Raw genomic sequence first — 19,634 nt, 5'->3', positions numbered from 1 at the left:
GTCTGCTGTTGCCCATGCAGCAGACCCCCCCTCTCTTCGCAGCTGAAGGGTCCAAGGGAAAGACGGAGTCAATACAGCTTGGCTTCAGGTGCACCGCAGGAGTTGCCGGTGATGACTACAACGTCAAACCGCCTTAGGGACTCCGGCTCCGGATTTTCTGTCGGGGTTTACTCCCCTAGCCTTTCCCCTGAAGAGGTATGCCACAAGGCAGCGGAGGTTTTTTGGAGTCAGAGTTTTCCTTCTCTGATGTGCCCTGACTGGAAGATCGAACCAACGACACTTAGCTCGCAGGCCGACGCTCAATCCACTGAGCCAAACCAGCCAGGGGGGTGCAGAGTTCAAGACACTGGTTATAAGGATGCTCAATGAACTTAGGGGAACAGTAGATGAACTACTGAGAACTTTAATAAAGATACAGGAAAAATAAAAACGGAACTAGAAAACATAAAAAAGACGCAGTCAAAAACAAAGAATACACTAACTGAAATGAAGAATACATTTCAGGGAATTAACAGTGGAGTAGATGAAGCAACAGAGAAGGAAAACTCTGACTCCAAAAAACCTCCGCTGCCTTGCAGCATACCTCTTCAGGGGAAAGGCTAAGGGAGTAAACCCCGACAGAAAATCCGGAGCCGGAGTCCCTAAGGCGGTTTGACGTTGTAGTCAACACCGGCAACTCCTGCGGCGCACCTGAAGCCAAGCTGTATTGACTCCGTCTTTCCCTTGGATCCTTCAGCTGCGAAGAGAGGGGGGGTCTGCTGCATGGGCAACAGCAGACCCTCCATATCACCCTGCCCAGGCTCTGTAGCTTCAGCTCCACTGGAGAGGACACTCCAGCGTCATCGCAAGATGTCGATTTAACACGGGAGGAGACAGATACCGTGTCACTCCCGAGTCGGACTGCACAACCATTCTCGGCAGTGCAGATAGACTCTTAAGAAGCTACACCATCGTCTCTCGAGACGGACGGCTGCCGACGAGATGAAGCAAAGAATCAAATCAGAGATTTGGAAGATAAGGAAGCAGAAAATGCCTGATCAGAACAGCAAAAAGGAAAAAGAAAAAAATAAAGATAAATAAGGAGCTTCTGGGACAACTTCAAGCGTACCAATACTCACATCATGGGGGTACCAAAAGGAGAAAAGAGCAGGGAAGGAATTGAAAACCTATGTGAAAACTTATGTGAAAAAATAATGACAGAAAATTTCTCCAACCTGGTAAAGGAAATAGGCATATTGTCCAGAAAGCACAGTCACAAACAAGATGAACCAAAAGAGACCCACACCAACACACACCATAATTAAAATGGCAAAGTTTAAAGAAAAAAAGAATCTTAAAAGCAGCAAAAGAAAGCAGTTAGTTACCTAGAAGGGAGCTTCTATTAGACTGTCAGATGACTTCTCAAGAAGAACATTTCAGGCAAGAAGGTACTGACACAAAATACTCAAAAGTGATAAAAAGCAAGAACCTACAACCAAGATTACTCTACCCAGTAAAGATATCATTTAGAATCAAAGGAGAGATAAAAGAGCTTCTGAGAAAAGAAAAAGATAAAGGATTTCACCACTACCAAACCTGTAGTACAAGAATATTAAAGAATCTTCTTTGAGAAGAAGAAAAGATCAAAAACATGAATAATAAAATAGCAATAAATAAATATGTCAACAATTACTTTAAATGTAAATGGATTAAATGCTTCAATCAAAAGACACATGGAGGCTGAACTGATAATAAAAACAGACTCTTACATATGCTGTCTACAAGAGACTCACCTCAGATGGAAAGACACACAGAGACTGAAAGTAAAGGGATAGAAAAAGATATTTCATAAAAATGAAACAAACAAAAAGCTGGGTTAGTAATACTTACACCAGACAAAATAGATCTAAAAATAAAAATAAACAAACAAGCAGAACAGAAGCAGACTTAGAGGTAGAGAACATTTTGATGGTTGTAAGATGGGAGGTCCGTTGGGGAGATGAGTAAAAAAGATGAAGGATTAAGAAGTGCAGATTTGTAGTGACAGCATAGTTACGGGAATGTAAAATACAGCAGAGGGAATACAGCAAATAATATTGTAATAACTATGTATGGTGTCAGATGGGTACTATATTTACCAGGGTGATCACTTAGTAAGTTATATAATGTCTAATCACTGGGTTATACACCAAAAACTGATATAATATTGTATGTTAACTGTAATCAAAACATAAAAAATTAAAGTCAAAAAAGAGAGAGAAAGCATTTATAAGTGAAGTTTAAGATATAAGATAGTATGGTATTTAGTATAAATTTTGGAAAGCAGAAAGAAAAAAATTGAGATAGGGAGAAAAAAAACACATTAAATAGTCATGAAAGGAGACTTCAATTTCATTTATTAATAAACAGCAACTTTGTCAGACTATCATTTAATAGCCTGTAGGATGCTGTAGGTTAAAAAAAAAAAAGCCATTTAGGAGTTGGCTCATGCCAGGAATGAAAAAAAACACAGACATTTCCGGTTTTATGTAGTATCACTGTAAAGTGAGAAAATAAAGAAATGTAGTAGTGGTTTTGAAAGGAAAACAACAGAAGTCTGAATAGACTAGTAAGAGAAAGTAGTGAGTTTAGTAGAGTGACCCATGATTGCCACTTAAAATAGTAAAAGGATGGTAGAATGTCCCTTATTTGACTCCTGGGAAACCAGCCTCTCTGGTTTTCATTTCACTCTATCTTGTGTAATGATGAGATTTAATGGTTTAAATGGTTTAAGCTTTGTAAAGAATGTATTGTCTCAAGACTAGTCTCTCACAGACAACCACTCTCTAGAAAAGGAGTCAGCAAACTATGACCACAAGGCAATCAATGGTCCTTGAGCTAAGAATGCTTTTTAGCCCTGGCTGATGTGGCTCAGTGGGCTAAGAGCTAGCCTGAAAACCAAAGAGTCACTGGTTTGATTCTGGGTCAGAGCACATGCCTGGGTCCCCCAGTTGGGGGCGTGTGAAAGATGATCACACATTGATGTCTTTCTCCCTCTCTCTCTCCCTCCCTTCCCCTCTCTCTGGGAATAAATTTTAAAAATCTTTTTAAAAAAATAATGCTTTTTACATTTTTAGGGGAAAAAAGTAGAAGAGGTAGTAGGGAAGAGCAAGGAAGAAGAACAAGGAGGAAAAAAGAGGAAGAGAGAATAAATAAGAAGAGAAAGAGATGAAAAGAAGAGGAGGAGCAGCAGCAGCCAATAGTCGAGACCACATGTGGCCACTAAACCTAAAATATTTTCCACCTGGTCTTTTATACAAAAGTTTGCTGACATCTGTTATAGAAGATCTCCTCTAGCCCCAAGCCTTTAACATCACCTGAAATTGATGCCTTTCAAATGGATACTTCTAATTTTATATTCCATACTTGCACATATCCAATCTCCTATTCAATATACAGACTAGATTTTAACAGTTATCTCGAGTTTCTTGAGTCCAAATTTAAATTTGTAGTAATTCTTCCGTAATCTCTACTCTGTAATTTTCTCTCATTAAATTATACCCTACTTCATCCAATTGCTTGAGACAAATCATTGGAGTCATGCTTCAGTCCTTTCTTCCTCTCACATGCTGCTATACAATCCAACAGCAAACCTTCTTAGTCTCACCTTCAATATATTTGTACATATCTGTCACTTCTGAGCACTTCCAACATAGCCTTACTCACTATCTTCTCCCCTCTAGAGTACATAATAGCCTCCTAACTGGTATTCCTTCCTTGTTCATGCCTAAGTACCATCCACCCAGCAGTTTATTCACTGCTTAGAAGTCAGAGAGACTCTTTTAAACTATAAATCAGATTTGATGACTTAATCTGTTTCCATTTACTAAAAAACAAAAACAAAAAAGTAAATTTCTCACATCACTCAAAATAAAAATTAATGTATCTACTATGGTCCATGCTACTTTTTATGACATCATCTCCTATCAATCTTCCCCATGCCCATGTACTCCAGCTACATTGGTCTCCTTGCCATTCTTCACTCTAAGAACACACCTGTCTGAGAAGTTTACCACCTGATATTTCCTCTGCCTAAAATACTCAGAATCTATAGCTCACACTTTCACTTTATTAGTCTCATTTCTGTTGATCTCATCAAAAAAGATTTACTCTGCCTTTCTTGCCAAATAGTACAATATATGCTATCATTCTCCAGTCCCCTTTCCACTGCTTTAACTCTCTTTATAGTATTACCACCACCCAACACATGTACACACACACACACACACACACACACACACGCACGCACGCACGCACGCACGCACAGCCCTTGGCTGAGTGGCTCAGTTGGTTGGAGTGTTGTCCCATTCAACAAAAAGGTTGTGGGCTTGATTACTGGTCAGGGCACATACCTAGGTTGTGGGTTCAATCCCTGGTCAGGGCACATATGACAGGCAACAGATTGATGTTTCTCTCTCACTTCGATCTCTCTCTCTCTCTCTGTATCTCTCTGTCTCTCTCTCTCACTCACTCAAAAAAAAAAAAAATCAATAAACATATCCATGGGTGAGGATTAAAAAACAAACAAAACCCCCCCACACACACATGTATGTTTTGTGTCCCTGCCTATAATATACACTACATGATAGCAGGGATATTACTCTTAATTACCTAAAAACATAACTGAATCATAGTGAGTGCTCATCATATATTTGTTAAATGAATACAAAGAAGTACTGCATGAAAACACACCAGCTAACAAAAGGTGTCTAAAGACAACAGAGGAAAGGTGAATAATTCTAAAAGATACATAACCAAGAAAAATTATCTAAAATGAAGTCAAACTGACTTTGCATTATGGGTATAGGTAAATCACTCTTAAAATATCAAAGAACAAAGGAAAGCATTTAGGAGTGAAAGTGACATATGGAGAAATGTGATTATTGTAATGGAGGGATGTGGGCCAATTATCCTTAGTCACTTCCAAAGGTGTGTGGCTACAAAAAGAAATTTCAGAAAAATATTTGAAAGGTGATAAACAGTAAGCCCATAGCTTAAGATCTCATTTACTATGGCTTCCATCTGCTTGTGAACTCATGAACTCACCTGGGTGACACTGGCTTGGGAATCCTTGCTTTAATATCCAGGGCTCTTCTCCTTGCTCTATCTTGATGATCACTTCTGGCTTAGTAATGCAATACCCTGTTAACAAAAAATAATATAGCACTATAGCTAAACAGCTTGGTTTTAGGGACTCTGAAAAATGAAGAAGAAAGTTACACCTTAAGGAGCTGTTTAAAAAGGTATCCAAATGAACCAACCCCTGAGGAGGTAAGACAGCATTCTTTATGGTGGCCAAAATGGACTGTTCATCTCAGGGCCTTAAATTTGCTCAAGCTTCAAATCAGAAAATTCTACAGGAAGTTCATATGTTTCATCAACTAAGAAATGTATGCTACTAGTAGTCACATGGAAAAATTCTTACCTACTGAGACAAGGTGGCTATAATTTTCCAGCATCATGTCTCTGTATAGTGTCTTCTGAGCAGGATCCAGCAGATACCACTCTTCCTGGGTGAAGTCCACACATACATCTTTGAATGACACTGGTTCCTGTAACGGTATATTCTTTTTCTCTATGAAGCTGTCAGAACTATATTATAACGAAAAGATGTGAAAGGACTAATCCCTTTAACGTATACTAAAAATTGTCAAATAGGTTACCTTTTTGTGTGCTATACTATGTAGGATAAAATATGTATAATTTCCACTTAGGGCCTGGAACTCTCCTAACTGCTACAAATACTATTGATGAAAACAAAGTTTCTGTTCTCACAGTGCTTATGACCTGATAAAGAAACATATACATTATCATTTATTAAATTAATGACAAATTAATGACATTGCAGGAGCTAGCAGTACCCACAAGTAGACTGGGGTTACCAAAGGAATGGGGTTACAAAGGAAAAATTAGTCGTTTCACATTATCTTTTATATTAACTATTACTGAGGAAATAAAACTCTCAGTTGTTAAAATGAATAGTGGGATAGAAATGAATACGGTGCACGCCCTGACCAAGTTCAACCCATGATTAATTAAGTGACCAGCCTTGTATTTTACCTGCCCACATGAGAAAAAGATGAATCCTCTCTGCTAAAAGAGATAATTTTCTGGAGCCTCTACCATTTTTGGTGTTAAATATAATGTTTGGCATCCAATAAAATAGTTCATGTTCTGTGAAGAGACAAGGACCAAAGGAAAGAAAAAAAAAAAAAAGACAATAAAAGCAGATTCACAGGACACAGATATTCAAATTGATAAACAAAAACTTCAAAATAAATTGTGAACAATGTTCAATAAAACAGATGAAAATATGAACATAAGTGAAAAATGGGAGTTCAACAGATGTATGGTATGTATGTTGTGCAGAAAACAATATTAATAGTGCAGGCCTGAGATTGTTAGCCCATGAAAGGTCTGCCGTAAGAAGGTCCTTTGGCTGGCAACTGGGTTCTGGATTTCAGGAGTTGTCTCACCATTCTCTGATAAGAATGGTTCACTGGACCTAAATTGTTTGTGTAAACAATACGGTTTATGTTATACATGTGCATTCCTTCTGGAGTCTGGGGTTTTATGTGCTAAACAAAGCACCTGTGTAACCAAGCCCTGATAAAAACTGAGCACTGAGTATTTACTGAACTTCCCTGGCAGACATTTCATATTTGTTGTCACAGCTCATTGCTAGAGGACTAAGTGTGTCCTGGAAGAAGACACTTAGAAGATTGCACCTGGTTTCCTCTGGCCTAGACCCCATATACCTTTCCCCTCTGCTAATTTTGCTTTGTAACCTTTCCTTTAATAAATCATAACCATAAGTGCAACTACATGCTAGATCATCCCAGTGAGTCACTGAACCTAGGAATGCTCTTGGGTTTCCTCTGATACTTGTGCATACATACACACATATGCATATATACATTCATAGATACATAAAATGGGCACTCTAGAGCTGCAAAATACAGTATCTGAAATTAAGAACTCATTGGATGGGTTCAAAATCATATGGAAAGGAGAAACAATCTGAAACATGTATGTATCTAACAAGAGTATCAAAATACATACAACAAAAACTGATAGAACTGAAAGGAGAAACAGGCAAATCTATAATCACAGTTGGAGACATCAACACTCCTCTCTCAGTATTGTGAGAACAAGCAGGCAGAAAATCAGTAAGTATGTAAATGAACTGAGCAGCACTATCAATCAATATTATTTAACTGATTTCATCCGAAACAACTAAATACACATTCTATCCTCCTATTCTAGCTCACATGGAACATTCACCAAGATGCAACATAGTCTAGGCCACAAAATACATCTAAATAAATTTAAAACAACAGTTAATAATACAAAGTATGTTCTCAGAACACAATGGAATTAAATAGAAATTACTGAGCAAGTGACAGCTGGAAAATCCCCCAAATACTTGAAAATTAAGCAACAGATTTATAAATAACTTCTAGGTCAAAGGAGTCTCAAAAAAAATTTTAATATATTTTAAATAAAATGAAAATACCACTTATCAAAAAGTGTGGAATGCAATGAAAGGAATGCATAAAGGGAAATTTATAGCATCAAATGACTATGTTAGAAATAAAAGCTTTAAAAACACTAGCATCAGAGCAATGGTGGTGTGAGAGATCCTCCTTGGTCTCTCCCCTCGACAACAACTTGAACAGCTATAATTCAACAAAGGATTCCCTTTTCAACACACAAACATCTGAGAGATCTGTGCATTTAGACATCAAATACATAAATAACCAAGGTAATAAGGCAGCTCAAAAAGAAAAATATTTTTAAATCTCCAGAAAATAAGCTTAAAGACACAGAAATATATGGCTTAAATGACAGAGAATTTAAGACTGCAGTTCTGAAAAAATCAATGAGATGTAAGAAAACACAATGAGGCAGTTTAATGAACTCAGAAACTGTATCAGCAAACAAAATGGTACCTTACTGAAGAGATTTAAACTTTAAAGGAGAACCAAATAGAAATTCTGGAGATGAAGAATTCAATAAAAGAAATCAAGAATGAACTAATGAGCAAAGGAAATAGAGCTGACCAGATGAAAGAAAACATTTATGATACTGAAGACAGGAAATCTAGAAATGACATAGATGGAAAAAGAGACAGACTTAAGCATAAATAAAAAGCATGAAAGAACTCTATAAGAACTATATGACTCCATCAAAAGGAGCAATACTGTATAAGAATAATAGAGATACCAGAAGAGGAAGAGGGAGAAGGGAACTGAGAGCCTATTCAAACAAATCATTGAAAATAACTTTCCAAACCTATGGAAAGAGCTAGCTTCTCAAATCCAAAAAGCAAACAGAACAACTAGTTACCGCAATCAAAAAGGCCTTCTCCAAGGCCCATTATATTGAAACTCAAAAATTAATGACAAAAAGAATTCTCAAGGCAGTCAGGGAAAAGAAGAGAGTAACCTATAAAGAAAAGCCTATTAGATTATCATCAGACTTCTCAGAAGAAAGTTCACATGATAGAAGAGAATGGAACCAAATATTCGAATTACTGAAAAAGAGAAATTACCAGCCAAAAATAATATATCAAGCAACACTATCCTTTAGCTACGAAGGAGAAATAAAGAATTTCCCAGACATACAGAAGCTCAGGGAATTTATCACCAGAATACCTCCATTGTTAGGAAATACTCATGGGTATTTTTCTACCTGAAACAAAGAACAAAAAGTCACAAAACTATAAGATCACCAACAAACTTACAACATAAATAGGGATAATCTGTGACAACATAAGCATAAAAGCAGAGGGGCGAACATCTTAATTTGCAAAGGAGGATGGAGATCAGATGCATTCAAAAGAAAAAGAAATACTGTATACATGAAACTTTCCTTTTCATAAATCTAAAGGTAACCACACAAAAAAAGAACCCAAACTAAGAAACATAATTTTTTAAAAAAGATTTTATTTTTAGAGGGAGGGGAAAGGACAGAGAAAGAGGGAGAGAAACATCAATGTATGGTTGCCTCTCACACACTCCCAATTGGGGACCTGGCCCACAATGAGGCATGTGCCCTGACTGTGAATTGAACCAGTGACCCTTTGGTTCTCAGGCTGGTGCTCAATCCACTGAACCACACTACCCAGGGCAAGAAACATAACTTCAAAAAAAAGTACAGAGGAGCCCTGGCTAGTGTGGCTCAGTGGACTGAGCGCCGGCCTGCGAACTAAAGGGTTGCTGGTTCAATTCCCAGTCGGGGCACATGCCTGGGTTGCGGGCCAGGTCCCCAGTCGGGGGTGAGTGAGAGGCAACCACACACTGATGCTTTTCTCCCTCTCATTCTCCCTCCCTTCTTCTCTTAAAAAAAAAAAAAAAAAGGTACAGAGGAAAAAAGTATGGAATACCACCAAACAAAAACAACAGACAGCACAAAGGAAAAGAACCAATGGGAGGCACAGAGATACCAGAAAACAAGATAAAATGGCTATAGGAAATCCTCAGACATCAATAATTACTATAAATGTAAATGGATTTATTTCACCAATAATGGGTACAAAGTAGCAGATTGTATAAAAAAAATATGCTGCCTTCAGGAGACACACCTAAGCTTCAGAGTCAAGGATAGAATCAGAGAAAATGATTCACTAAGCAAATAGCATCCACAGAAAGGTGGGTGTAACCATACTTATATCTTGACAAAATAGATTTCAAGACAAAAAGGAAGCAAGAGATAAAGATAGACAATTTATAATGATAACTGGGACACTACATCAACAAACTTAACACTTCTCAATATGTATGCACCCAATCAGGGAACACCAAAATATACAAAGCAACTCTTAACATAACTAAAAAGAAAAACTGACAAAAACACAATTATAGTAAGGAACTTAAATAGCCCATTGACAGCTGAAGACAGACCATCCAAACAGAGAATCAATAAAGAAATATCTGCCTTAAATGACACATTAGACCAAATGGACATAACTGACATTTACTGAGCCTTTCATACCAAAACATCAGATTACACATTCTTCTCCAGTGAATATGGAACATTCTCAAGGACAGACCATATGTTGGGTCACAAAACTAGTCTCAACAAATGTAAAAAGACTGAAATCCTACTAAGCATATTCTCTGACCACAATGCTTTGAAATTAGAAATCAACTGCAAAATGGAAGTAATAAAACCCAGATATGTGGAGACTAAATAACATACTACTAAAAAATGACTAGGTCAAAGAAGAAATAAAGGTAAGATCAAAAGATATATAGAGATGAATGAGAAAGACAATATGACATAGCAAAACTTCTGGGGTGCAGCAAAAGCAGTAATAAGATGAAATTTATATCAGTACAGGCCTATCCCAAAAAGCAAGAAAAGTCAACAGAAGAAAGAAAGCAATAAAAATTAGAGCAGAATTGAATGAGAGAACAAAAAGACTATACAAAACATTAATAAAACAAAGTGCTGATTCTTTGAAAAGATTAACAAAATTGACAAAACCCTGGCTAGACTAAGAAAAAATACAAAAGATTTATATAAACAAAATCAGAAATAAAAAAGATGTCACCACAGACATCACAGCAATACGAAGGATCATACTAGAATACATACTATGAAAAACTATATGCCGCCAAATTCAATAACCTAGAAGAAATGAGTAAGCTCCTAGAAATATATAACCTCATTAGAATGAATCATGGAAACTGGAAAATCTAAATACTGATCAATAGTGAGGATATTGAAATAACCAACAAAAACGTCCCAAAAATAAAAGTCCAGGACCAGATGGCTTCATTGGTGAATTCTACCATTCAAAGAAGATTTGATACCGATCTTTCTCAAACTCTCCAAAAAATCTGAGGAAGAGGCAATACTTCCTCCTCATACATTTTATGAGCCCAACATAACCCTGATACCAAAACCTGGCAAGGATAACACTAAAAGGAAACTACGGACCAATATCTCTGATGAATACAGATGCAAAATTTCTAAACAAAACACTAGCAAATCAAATACAACAATACATTAAAAAAATAATACACCATGATCAAGTAGGCACAGGAATGGTTCAACATACGCAAATCGATCAATGTAATGCACAACATTAACAAAACAAATGATAAAAATCATTTGATCTTATCGACAGATGCAGAAAAAGCAACTGATAAAATACAACATCCATTTATGATTTAAAAACGCAATAAAATAGGTATAAAAGTAAAGCACCTCAAGATAATAAAGGCCATATATGACAAGTTTCAGCTAATATTATACTCAATAGTGAAAACCTGAAAGCTTTTCCTCTGAAATCAGGAACAAAACAAGGATAACTACTCTCACAACTCTTACTCAACATAGTACTGGAAGTGCTAGCCAGACCAATCAGGCAAGAGAAAGAAATAAAAGGCATCCAATTTGGAAAGGAAGAAGTAAAAATATCACATTTTGCAGATTACATGACTCCACCAAAAACTATTAGAAACAATAAAAAAATACAGTAAAGTTGCAGGATATAAAATCAATGTACATTCCTATATACTAACAATGAAATTTCAGACAAAGAAATTAAAAAATTTCCTTTTGCAATTGCAACCAAAAGAATGAAATACCTAGGAATAAAATTAACCAAAAAATGTGAAAGATCTATATCCTGAAAACTACAAAGCATTATTAAGAGACTGAAAAAGACAAAATGAAGTGGAAAGATAGTCTGTGTTCATGGATTGGGAAAAATGTCCGCATAATTCAAAACAATATACAGATTTAATCCTTTTCAAAATCCAAATGACAAAAATTTTTTGAATAGAAAAAAATCATCAAATTTGTATAGAACCACAAAACAAACAAACAAACAATAGCCAAAGCAATCCTCAGAAAAAAGAATGAAGCCAGAGGTATCATACCACCTGACTTTAAATTATGTACAGAACAATGATAATCAAAACAGCATGATATTGGCAGAAAAACAGACACACACAACAATGAACTAGAACTGAGAGCCCAGAAATAAAACCACATGAAAACGGACAAATAATTTTTGAAAAGAAGCCAAAAGAACACAATGGAGAAAAGAAAGTCTCTTCAATAAATGATGCTGGGAAAACTGGAAAAGTCACATGCAAAAGAGTGAAACTAGAATACAGTTTCTCCCCATATAGAAAAATTAATTCAAAATGAATCAAAGACCTAAATAAAAGATCTGAGGCAATAACTTACATAGAACACAAAATAGGTTACTAAACTTAAGGACCGTGGTCATAGAGAACATTTTATATATCTGACCCTAAAACCAAGGGAAGTAAAGGGAGAAATAAATGAATGGGACTGGCTTTTGCACAGCAAAAAAAGCCAAAAACAAAACAGCAACTAACCGAATGGGAGAAAACATTTGCAAACAACAGCTCTGAAAAGGGGCTTATGTGCAGAATATAGAAAGAACTCATACAACTCAACACCAAACAAACAATTACAAAACGGGCAGAGGACTGAACAAACATTTCTCTAAAGAAGACATACAATGTTCAGCAGATACATAAAGAAATGCTAACTTCACTAGCTATTAAATAAATGCAAATCAAAACTAAAATAAATTACCACCTCCCACCTGTTAGAATGGCTATTATAAGCAAGACAGGTAACAACAAGTATTAAAGAGACTGTGGAGAAAAAAGAACCCTCATTCACTGTTGGTGCGAAAAGTACACTGGAAAAGCCACTGTGGAAAACAGTATGGAGGTTCTTCAAAAAATTAAGAATAAAGTTACAATATGACCCAGCAATCCCTCTAATGGGTATCTACCCTCCAAAATTGAAAGCATTTACTTACAAAGATATATGCATCCCTATGTTCATTTTATCATTATTCAAAGTGGCCTGAACATGGAAACAATCAAAGTGTCCTTTGATAGAGGATTGGATAAAAAAGATATAGTACATATATACAATGTAATACTACTCAGCCATAAGAAAATATGAAATACTACCATTTGTGACAACACGGATGGACCTTGAGAATATTATACTAAGCAAAATAAGTCAGTTAAAGTAAGTTAAGAACCATATGATTTCACTCATATGTGAGATATAAACTGAACTTCGCAGACACAAACAACAGTATGATGGTTGCCAGAGGGAAGGGAGATGGGATGTAGTAAAAGGTAAAGGGGGCTAAATATTGATATATGGCGACACAAGATGACTGTGGGCAGTGGGCACACAATGCAATATACAAATCATGTATCATAGAAATGTATAGCTGAAACTCATATGATCTTATTAACCAGCATCATCCCCACTAATTTAATTAAAAAATAAAGTAAAATAGAATAAAATAAAAATTACGAAGTACAAACTACTAGTTATAAAACTAGTCACAGATTGCAAAGTACATGATAGGGAATGCAGTCAATAATACTATAATAACTATGTATCGTGCTAGATGGGTACTAGAGTTATTGTAGTAATTACTTTGTAAGGTATAAAAATGTCTAAGAATTCTGCTGTACAACTGAAACTAAAATATGTCAACTCTAATCTAAAAATAAATTTAAAAAATTGGTAACCTAAGCTTCCATCTCAGTAAACAAGAGAAAAATGCACATTAAGCCTAAAGCAAACAAAATAAAGGAAATAAAAATCAGATTAAGTCTATGAAATTAAAAACATAAGAGAAATATCAATGAAACCAAAGCAGCTTCAGTGAAAAGAATTAATAAAACTAATAAACCTCAAGACAATCTCACAAAGAAAAAAGAGAAAAGAAACAAATTGCAAATCTTAGAAAGATAGATAAGACACTACTATTCCTAAAGGACATTAAAAGAATAGTAAAAGAATACTACAAGCAACTCTATTTCCAAAAAATTGGTAACTTAGATGAAACAGACATATACCTTAAAAGACACAGCTACCAAAGGAGAAATAAATTAACCTAAAGAGATCTACCTATCCCTGTTTAAAAAATGGAATCAATAATTAAAATACTTCCAAAGTAGAAAGCACCAAGCCCAGATGATGTCACTATTAAATTCTACTAAATATTTAAGGAAAAAATATTACCAAGTACCCACAATATCCTCCAGTAAATAACACTTCCATACTCATTATATGAGACCAACATCACCCTGATACAAAAACCAGATATAGACATTAGAAGAAAACTAAAGACCACTATCTCTAATTAACATTGATGCAAAATTCTTCAAATACTGGCATATCAAATTTCACCATGTATAAAAAGAATTATAAACCATAACCAAGTGGAATTCATTCCACTTAGGAAAAGCTGGGTCAAATTTTTTTTTTAAATTAATCAATATAATCCTGCACATCAACAGGCCAAAGAAGAAAAAAAATCACATGATCATGTCAACTGATGAAGAAAAAGCATTTGACAAAATCTTACATCCACTCATGATAAAAACTCTCAGCAAACTATATTCATAGAGGAGAAGATTCTCAGCTTGATAAACACCATCTACAAAAACATTACATTTAAAGTTAACAAACTGGACACTTTTTCCCTAAGCAAAAGAACAGGGCAAGGATGTACTGTCTCAACACTCTTATTCAACTTTGTACTGGAAACCCTGGCTACAGTAGGATAAAAAAACAAATAGAATATGTACATTTGGAATGGAAAAATAAAACTGTCTTTATTTAAAGTCAACATGATTATCTACATAGAAAACCCCGAAGAACCTACAAAAAGAAAAAAAGTTTCAGGAAGTTATAACCATATGTAGCAACATTTTATAGGACAAAAGGTCAATATACAATAAAAAAGTCAACTATTTACCTATGACATCTGTCCAGAAGGTATCCAGCAATGTAATATGAAAAATAGAGACATTATTGAAGAAGATACAAGAAACACTGTACATAGGACAATGACATTATCACTCCCCTTCAAAGTGTAGGCACCTTGGTACCTCACAGAGTTCTCCCAATTGCCATCAGCTGGCCCATAGTATTCTTCTTAATCTCATCCATGGTCTGAAATCTCTTCCCTCTCAAAGGGGATTTTAGTTTTGGGAAAAGCCAGCAGTCGTAAGGGGGACTTTAAGGGTCTGAGACACCTGCGTGATTTGATGTTTTGCCAAAAAGAAACTGCATACAACATGATACATGAGCAGGCGTATTGTTGTGATGAAACTGTCAATCACCAGTTGCCCATAGCTGTGGCCTTCTGAATCATCTGAGTAGTTTCCACAGAGGAATGTTCAAGCTTAACGCAAAAACTGACGCAGATTTGTTGCTCTACTCACTCAGTCATTTTGTATGTGATGACCTCATAGCACACACACTCACTCAATGGCATCTACTATCCCCACTGACTAGTACAGAGAAGTGGTCATTATTCATGCTCACACATTCCAGTCCACTCTCCTCAGCTACCAGTTACATCAATGTTGTGCAAACTGTTGTTATATTAACAATGGCAGGACTTTCCAGACATACCTTGGTATATCAGAATAAGCAATTGGAACTTCAAGTTTTCAAATGAAAAAAAAAAATTATACTATCACACAAACAAAAAAGTACACAAGTATAAATCTAACAAAATATATACATAAATTTGAAGGAAAACACAAAAACTAATGAGAAATCAAAGATCTAAATAAATGGAGAACTATTCCATATTCATCAACTGGAAGACTCAATATTATTAAGATGTCAGTTCTTTCCAGCTTAATCTATAAATTCAATAAAGTTGAAGTAAAAAACCCAGTTTTGTAGATGTTGACAAAATGATTCTAAAGTTCGTACAGAAAGGTAAAATACCCAGAATAGCCAACATAATGTAGAAGAGAAAAAGAGGATTCACATTACCTAATTTCAAGACTTACTATAAAGCTACAAGAAACCAAGACAGTGTGTTCCTAGTGAAAAAAGCACGTAAATAAATGAAACAGAATGGTGGATCCAGGAACAGATACACCAAAATATATTCAACTGATTTTTGATAAAGGCACAAAGGCAATTAAATTAAAAAAAAGTAAGTCTTTCAACAAATGGTATCTGATCAACTAGAAATAAAAAAAGAACCTAGAGACTTCTGGCCAAGATGGAGACCTAGACTGATAAGTTCTATTTCCCTCCACAGCTAACGACTACAACTACCGCAAAACCAGAAACAACCAGAAGTTCCAGAAAATAAAGCTACATGGAAGTCCAATGTATGAAGTTATAAACAAGTGGTGCTCATCCGGACAGGTAGGAGGGGTGAAGCCAGGGCGGAGAGGTCAAGCTGTGCTGGTGTCAGCAGCTGTAGCGACAGGCAGCGGGACTGTGGTAAGCACAGACACCCGTATTTAAGGGAAGGCAAGAAGTGCCTGGGAGCACCCCTAGCTGCAGACCAAACCCATCAGCTCGCGATTCCAACGCCAGGGAAGGCAGACCCCCATTGCCTCGGACTGTGAGGCCCAGAGGGCGTGGGGATGGAGGAGGAGGCTCCCATCTCTCAGTGGAGAGTGAAGAGCAGGAATTCATCTTGGACCCCTGCCCCCACACAAAGCGCCACAGTGTGGTGAGAAGGGTCACCCGGTAGTGACGAGTGCTCAAGGCTCTGCCACCTATAGCATAGGTGTGACAACCCTGCCCAAGAAGGAAAGGTAAACAAACCTGTCAGGATGGCAGGGATCATGATAGAAATCCCAATCACAAAGCTGACCAGACAGCAAATACATGATTTAACAGACCAGCAGATAGATAATCTTTCTGAGGCTCAGTTCAGAGCTATAGTTATAAGACAGCTACAGAACTAACAGTGGATCTTAATAAAGACGGGGAAGGAATGAAGGTTAGTCCTGCTGAAATGAACAAAAACACACATGAAACAAGTGGTGAGGGAAGGAAAACCAGGGATCAAATCAACAAATCGGAATATAGGGAAGGAACAGTCAACCAGTGCAAAAAGACAAAACAAAAACCTCAGAAGAGGCTCAGAAACTTCTGGGACAGCTATAAGCGAGACAACATCCGAATTACAGGGTTGCCAGAAGGTGAAGAAGAACTAGAAATTGAAAAATTATGTGAAAAAAGAATGAAGCAGAACTTCCCTAACTTGGGGAAGGAAATAAGACTTACAGGTCCAGGAAGCACAGAGAGTTCCAAATAAACTGAACCCAGGGAGAACCACACCAAGACATATTATAATCAAAATGTCAAAAATAAAGGATAAAGAGAGAATCTTAAAAGCAGCAAGAGAGAAGAAGAGAATTATGTACAAAAGGGTCCCCATTAGACTATCAGCTGATTTCTCAAAGGAGACTCTGTAGGCAAGAAGGGACTGGCAAGAAATATTCAAAGTAATTAAAAGCAAAAAACTACAGCCACGATTACTCTATCCAGCGAACCTGTTATTCAGAATAGAAGGGCAGAGAAAGTGCCTCCAGGACAAAGTAAAACTGAAGGAGTTCATCAGATCCAAACCACTGTTATATGAGATATTAAAGGGACTTGTTTAGGAGAAAGAGGATCAAAACTACGAACATTAAAATGAAAACTGTATCACAACAACCAACAACAGAAGCTAGGGAATCGAAACAAAGGCAAACTAAGTAGGCAATGAGAGAGGAAAGAGAATTATAGGTATGGGGAACATACTGGGGGGAGGTCAGCGGGGAGGGGCAAGGGGGAAAGGGAGGGAGATGGTCCAGGAATTAAGAAGCATAGTAGGAGGGAGTGGAGTAGATAGGAAGAGGTTGAGAAGAACTATATGCACAACCAACTGGCATGGACTAAGGGGGGGGGGACAATTGGAGGAAGGTGGGTTGCTGGGTGGAGGGGAGCAGAGGGAAAAGAAATTGGGACAACTGTAACAGCATATCAATAAAGCATATAAAAAATTAATGCAATTCTATAAAAATATCACAAATCGGGGGGAAAAAAGAACCTAGACAAAGATCTTATACCTTACACAAATATTAAGTAAAAGTGAATCACAGACCTAAAATATACAATGCAAGTCTATACAACTTCTAGAAGAAAATATAGAACAGAGAACAGAGAAAAAAAATCTATGTGATCTTGGATTTGATGCTGAGTTTTTAGCTACAACAGAGAAAGCACATTACATGAAAAAAATAATACGCGGGCTGGGTTTTATTAAAAACAAAATCTGCTCTGCAAAAGACACTTCTAAGAAAATGAAAAAACAAGCCACAGACTAGGAGAAAATATTTGCAACAAATATATTTAATAAAGGAGTTGCACCCAAAATATACACAAGAACTCTTTAGGACTCAATAAGAAAAACAATTGTCCTAATTAAAAAATGCAGAGCTGAACAATCATGTCATCAAAGATATATGGATAGCAAATAAACATATGAACAGATGCTCAACATCATCTGTCACTAGGGAAATGCAAAAATGAGATACCGTGGTACATTTATTAGAATGGTAAATCCAAAACAATGACAATATCAGTTTCAGTTCCAAATGCAGAACTAGGAATTCTGATTCATAGCTGTTAGGAATGCAAAGTGATATATCACCTCTGTAAAAGAGCTTAGCAGTTTCTCACAAAGATAAACAGAATTAACACATGATCCAATAACCTCACACCCCAGGTGTCTGAAAATTTACATCCATGCCAAAATCTACATGTGTATGTTGTTAGAAACTTAATTCACCATGGCCAAAAACTGGAAGGAAACAAAAGTCCATGGGTTAAAAACTCTGAAATCACTTATAAACATATGCTGAAACTGAATAGTTAAGTAAAAGCAATTCAGATGATGATAGCCAGATTCTCATTGTTGAAGTGGGAGGTTACAGGCAAGCAAGGGGAAAAAGCTAGCTAAAATGTTCCATGTAGCAATAATTATAGCAGGAAATATCAGTATGAACTAATACTTAATATACATAGATGATTACATACTAAAATATTTATAGATATGTGTATATACATGAGTTAGTATATATATCTATTTCCTTGTTCAGTCAGCACAGAGAGTCTATAAGCAATGACACACCAGTAGCAATAAGCACACCTAGCCTCCCAATCTTGGTTTCTAATACCATGTTCCAATAAAAGAAACCAGAGTTCCTCAGGGAAGAAAAGGCTAATTCTAGAGCAGGGACTATATAAGATGACCCTGGAATATCTTCTAATACCAGAAAGTAGGAAAGTACAAAATAATAAAACAATAATGGGGGTACATCAAAAGAGCAGAGAAACTAATTGAAAGTGCTCTTAATAACAAAGCTAGAACAACCTGAGCAACAAAATGAACAAGGTACTATTCTATAACTGAAGAGTAAATACCTAATTATGAGTCCACACTAATGTAAATAATTAAATAAATTAACAAACAAGAGAAAATAGACAACTTTTATGTACAGACTTCCTAACAATTTATGTGGACACTCTATCATGAAGTATAGCATAACGACTGTAAACAATATTAACACAACCACTTTAAAACGAAGCCAGAGCCTCCATGCTAAAGGAACTGCTTTCTACAACAATGTAGTAAATCTTTGGAATGTTTAAAACAGGACAAAATAATCTCTGGACCAAGCCTAAGGAACCCTGTTTCCCAAAGAACTGTTTGCAGAAATAACAACAATAACAACAAGGAAAATATATTATGACTACTAGACTGATGACTACCAGAC

At 36.3% G+C, this 19,634-nt stretch overlaps 1 protein-coding gene across 3 annotated transcripts in view; it reads right to left on the bottom strand.

Annotated features, from left to right (window-relative positions):
- Positions 1-19,634, bottom strand: part of ZNF248 (zinc finger protein 248) — a 44,483-nt gene that overhangs the window by 8,092 nt on the left and 16,757 nt on the right. For 2 of the 3 annotated variants that reach the window (XM_090277806.1, XM_090277807.1), the window contains exons 2-3: positions 5,444-5,570; positions 5,065-5,160 (exon numbers count right to left, since the gene is read on the bottom strand). In XM_090277806.1, coding sequence (XP_090133932.1) covers positions 5,065-5,160; positions 5,444-5,570 — 223 coding nt within the window. Of the gene's footprint in view, positions 1-5,064; positions 5,161-5,443; positions 5,571-6,078; positions 6,193-19,634 lie in introns of all 3 variants that reach the window. The other variant, XM_090277808.1, reaches the window with a different exon arrangement.

Source organism: Furipterus horrens, unplaced genomic scaffold (assembly GCF_987537825.1).
Source record: "Furipterus horrens unplaced genomic scaffold, mFurHor1.1.pri manual_scaffold_5, whole genome shotgun sequence".
NCBI classification, from domain to species: Eukaryota; Metazoa; Chordata; class Mammalia; order Chiroptera; family Furipteridae; genus Furipterus; species Furipterus horrens.
The sequence above is the reverse complement of the archived record's forward strand: the minus strand, read 5'-3'. Positions and strand labels throughout refer to the sequence as shown.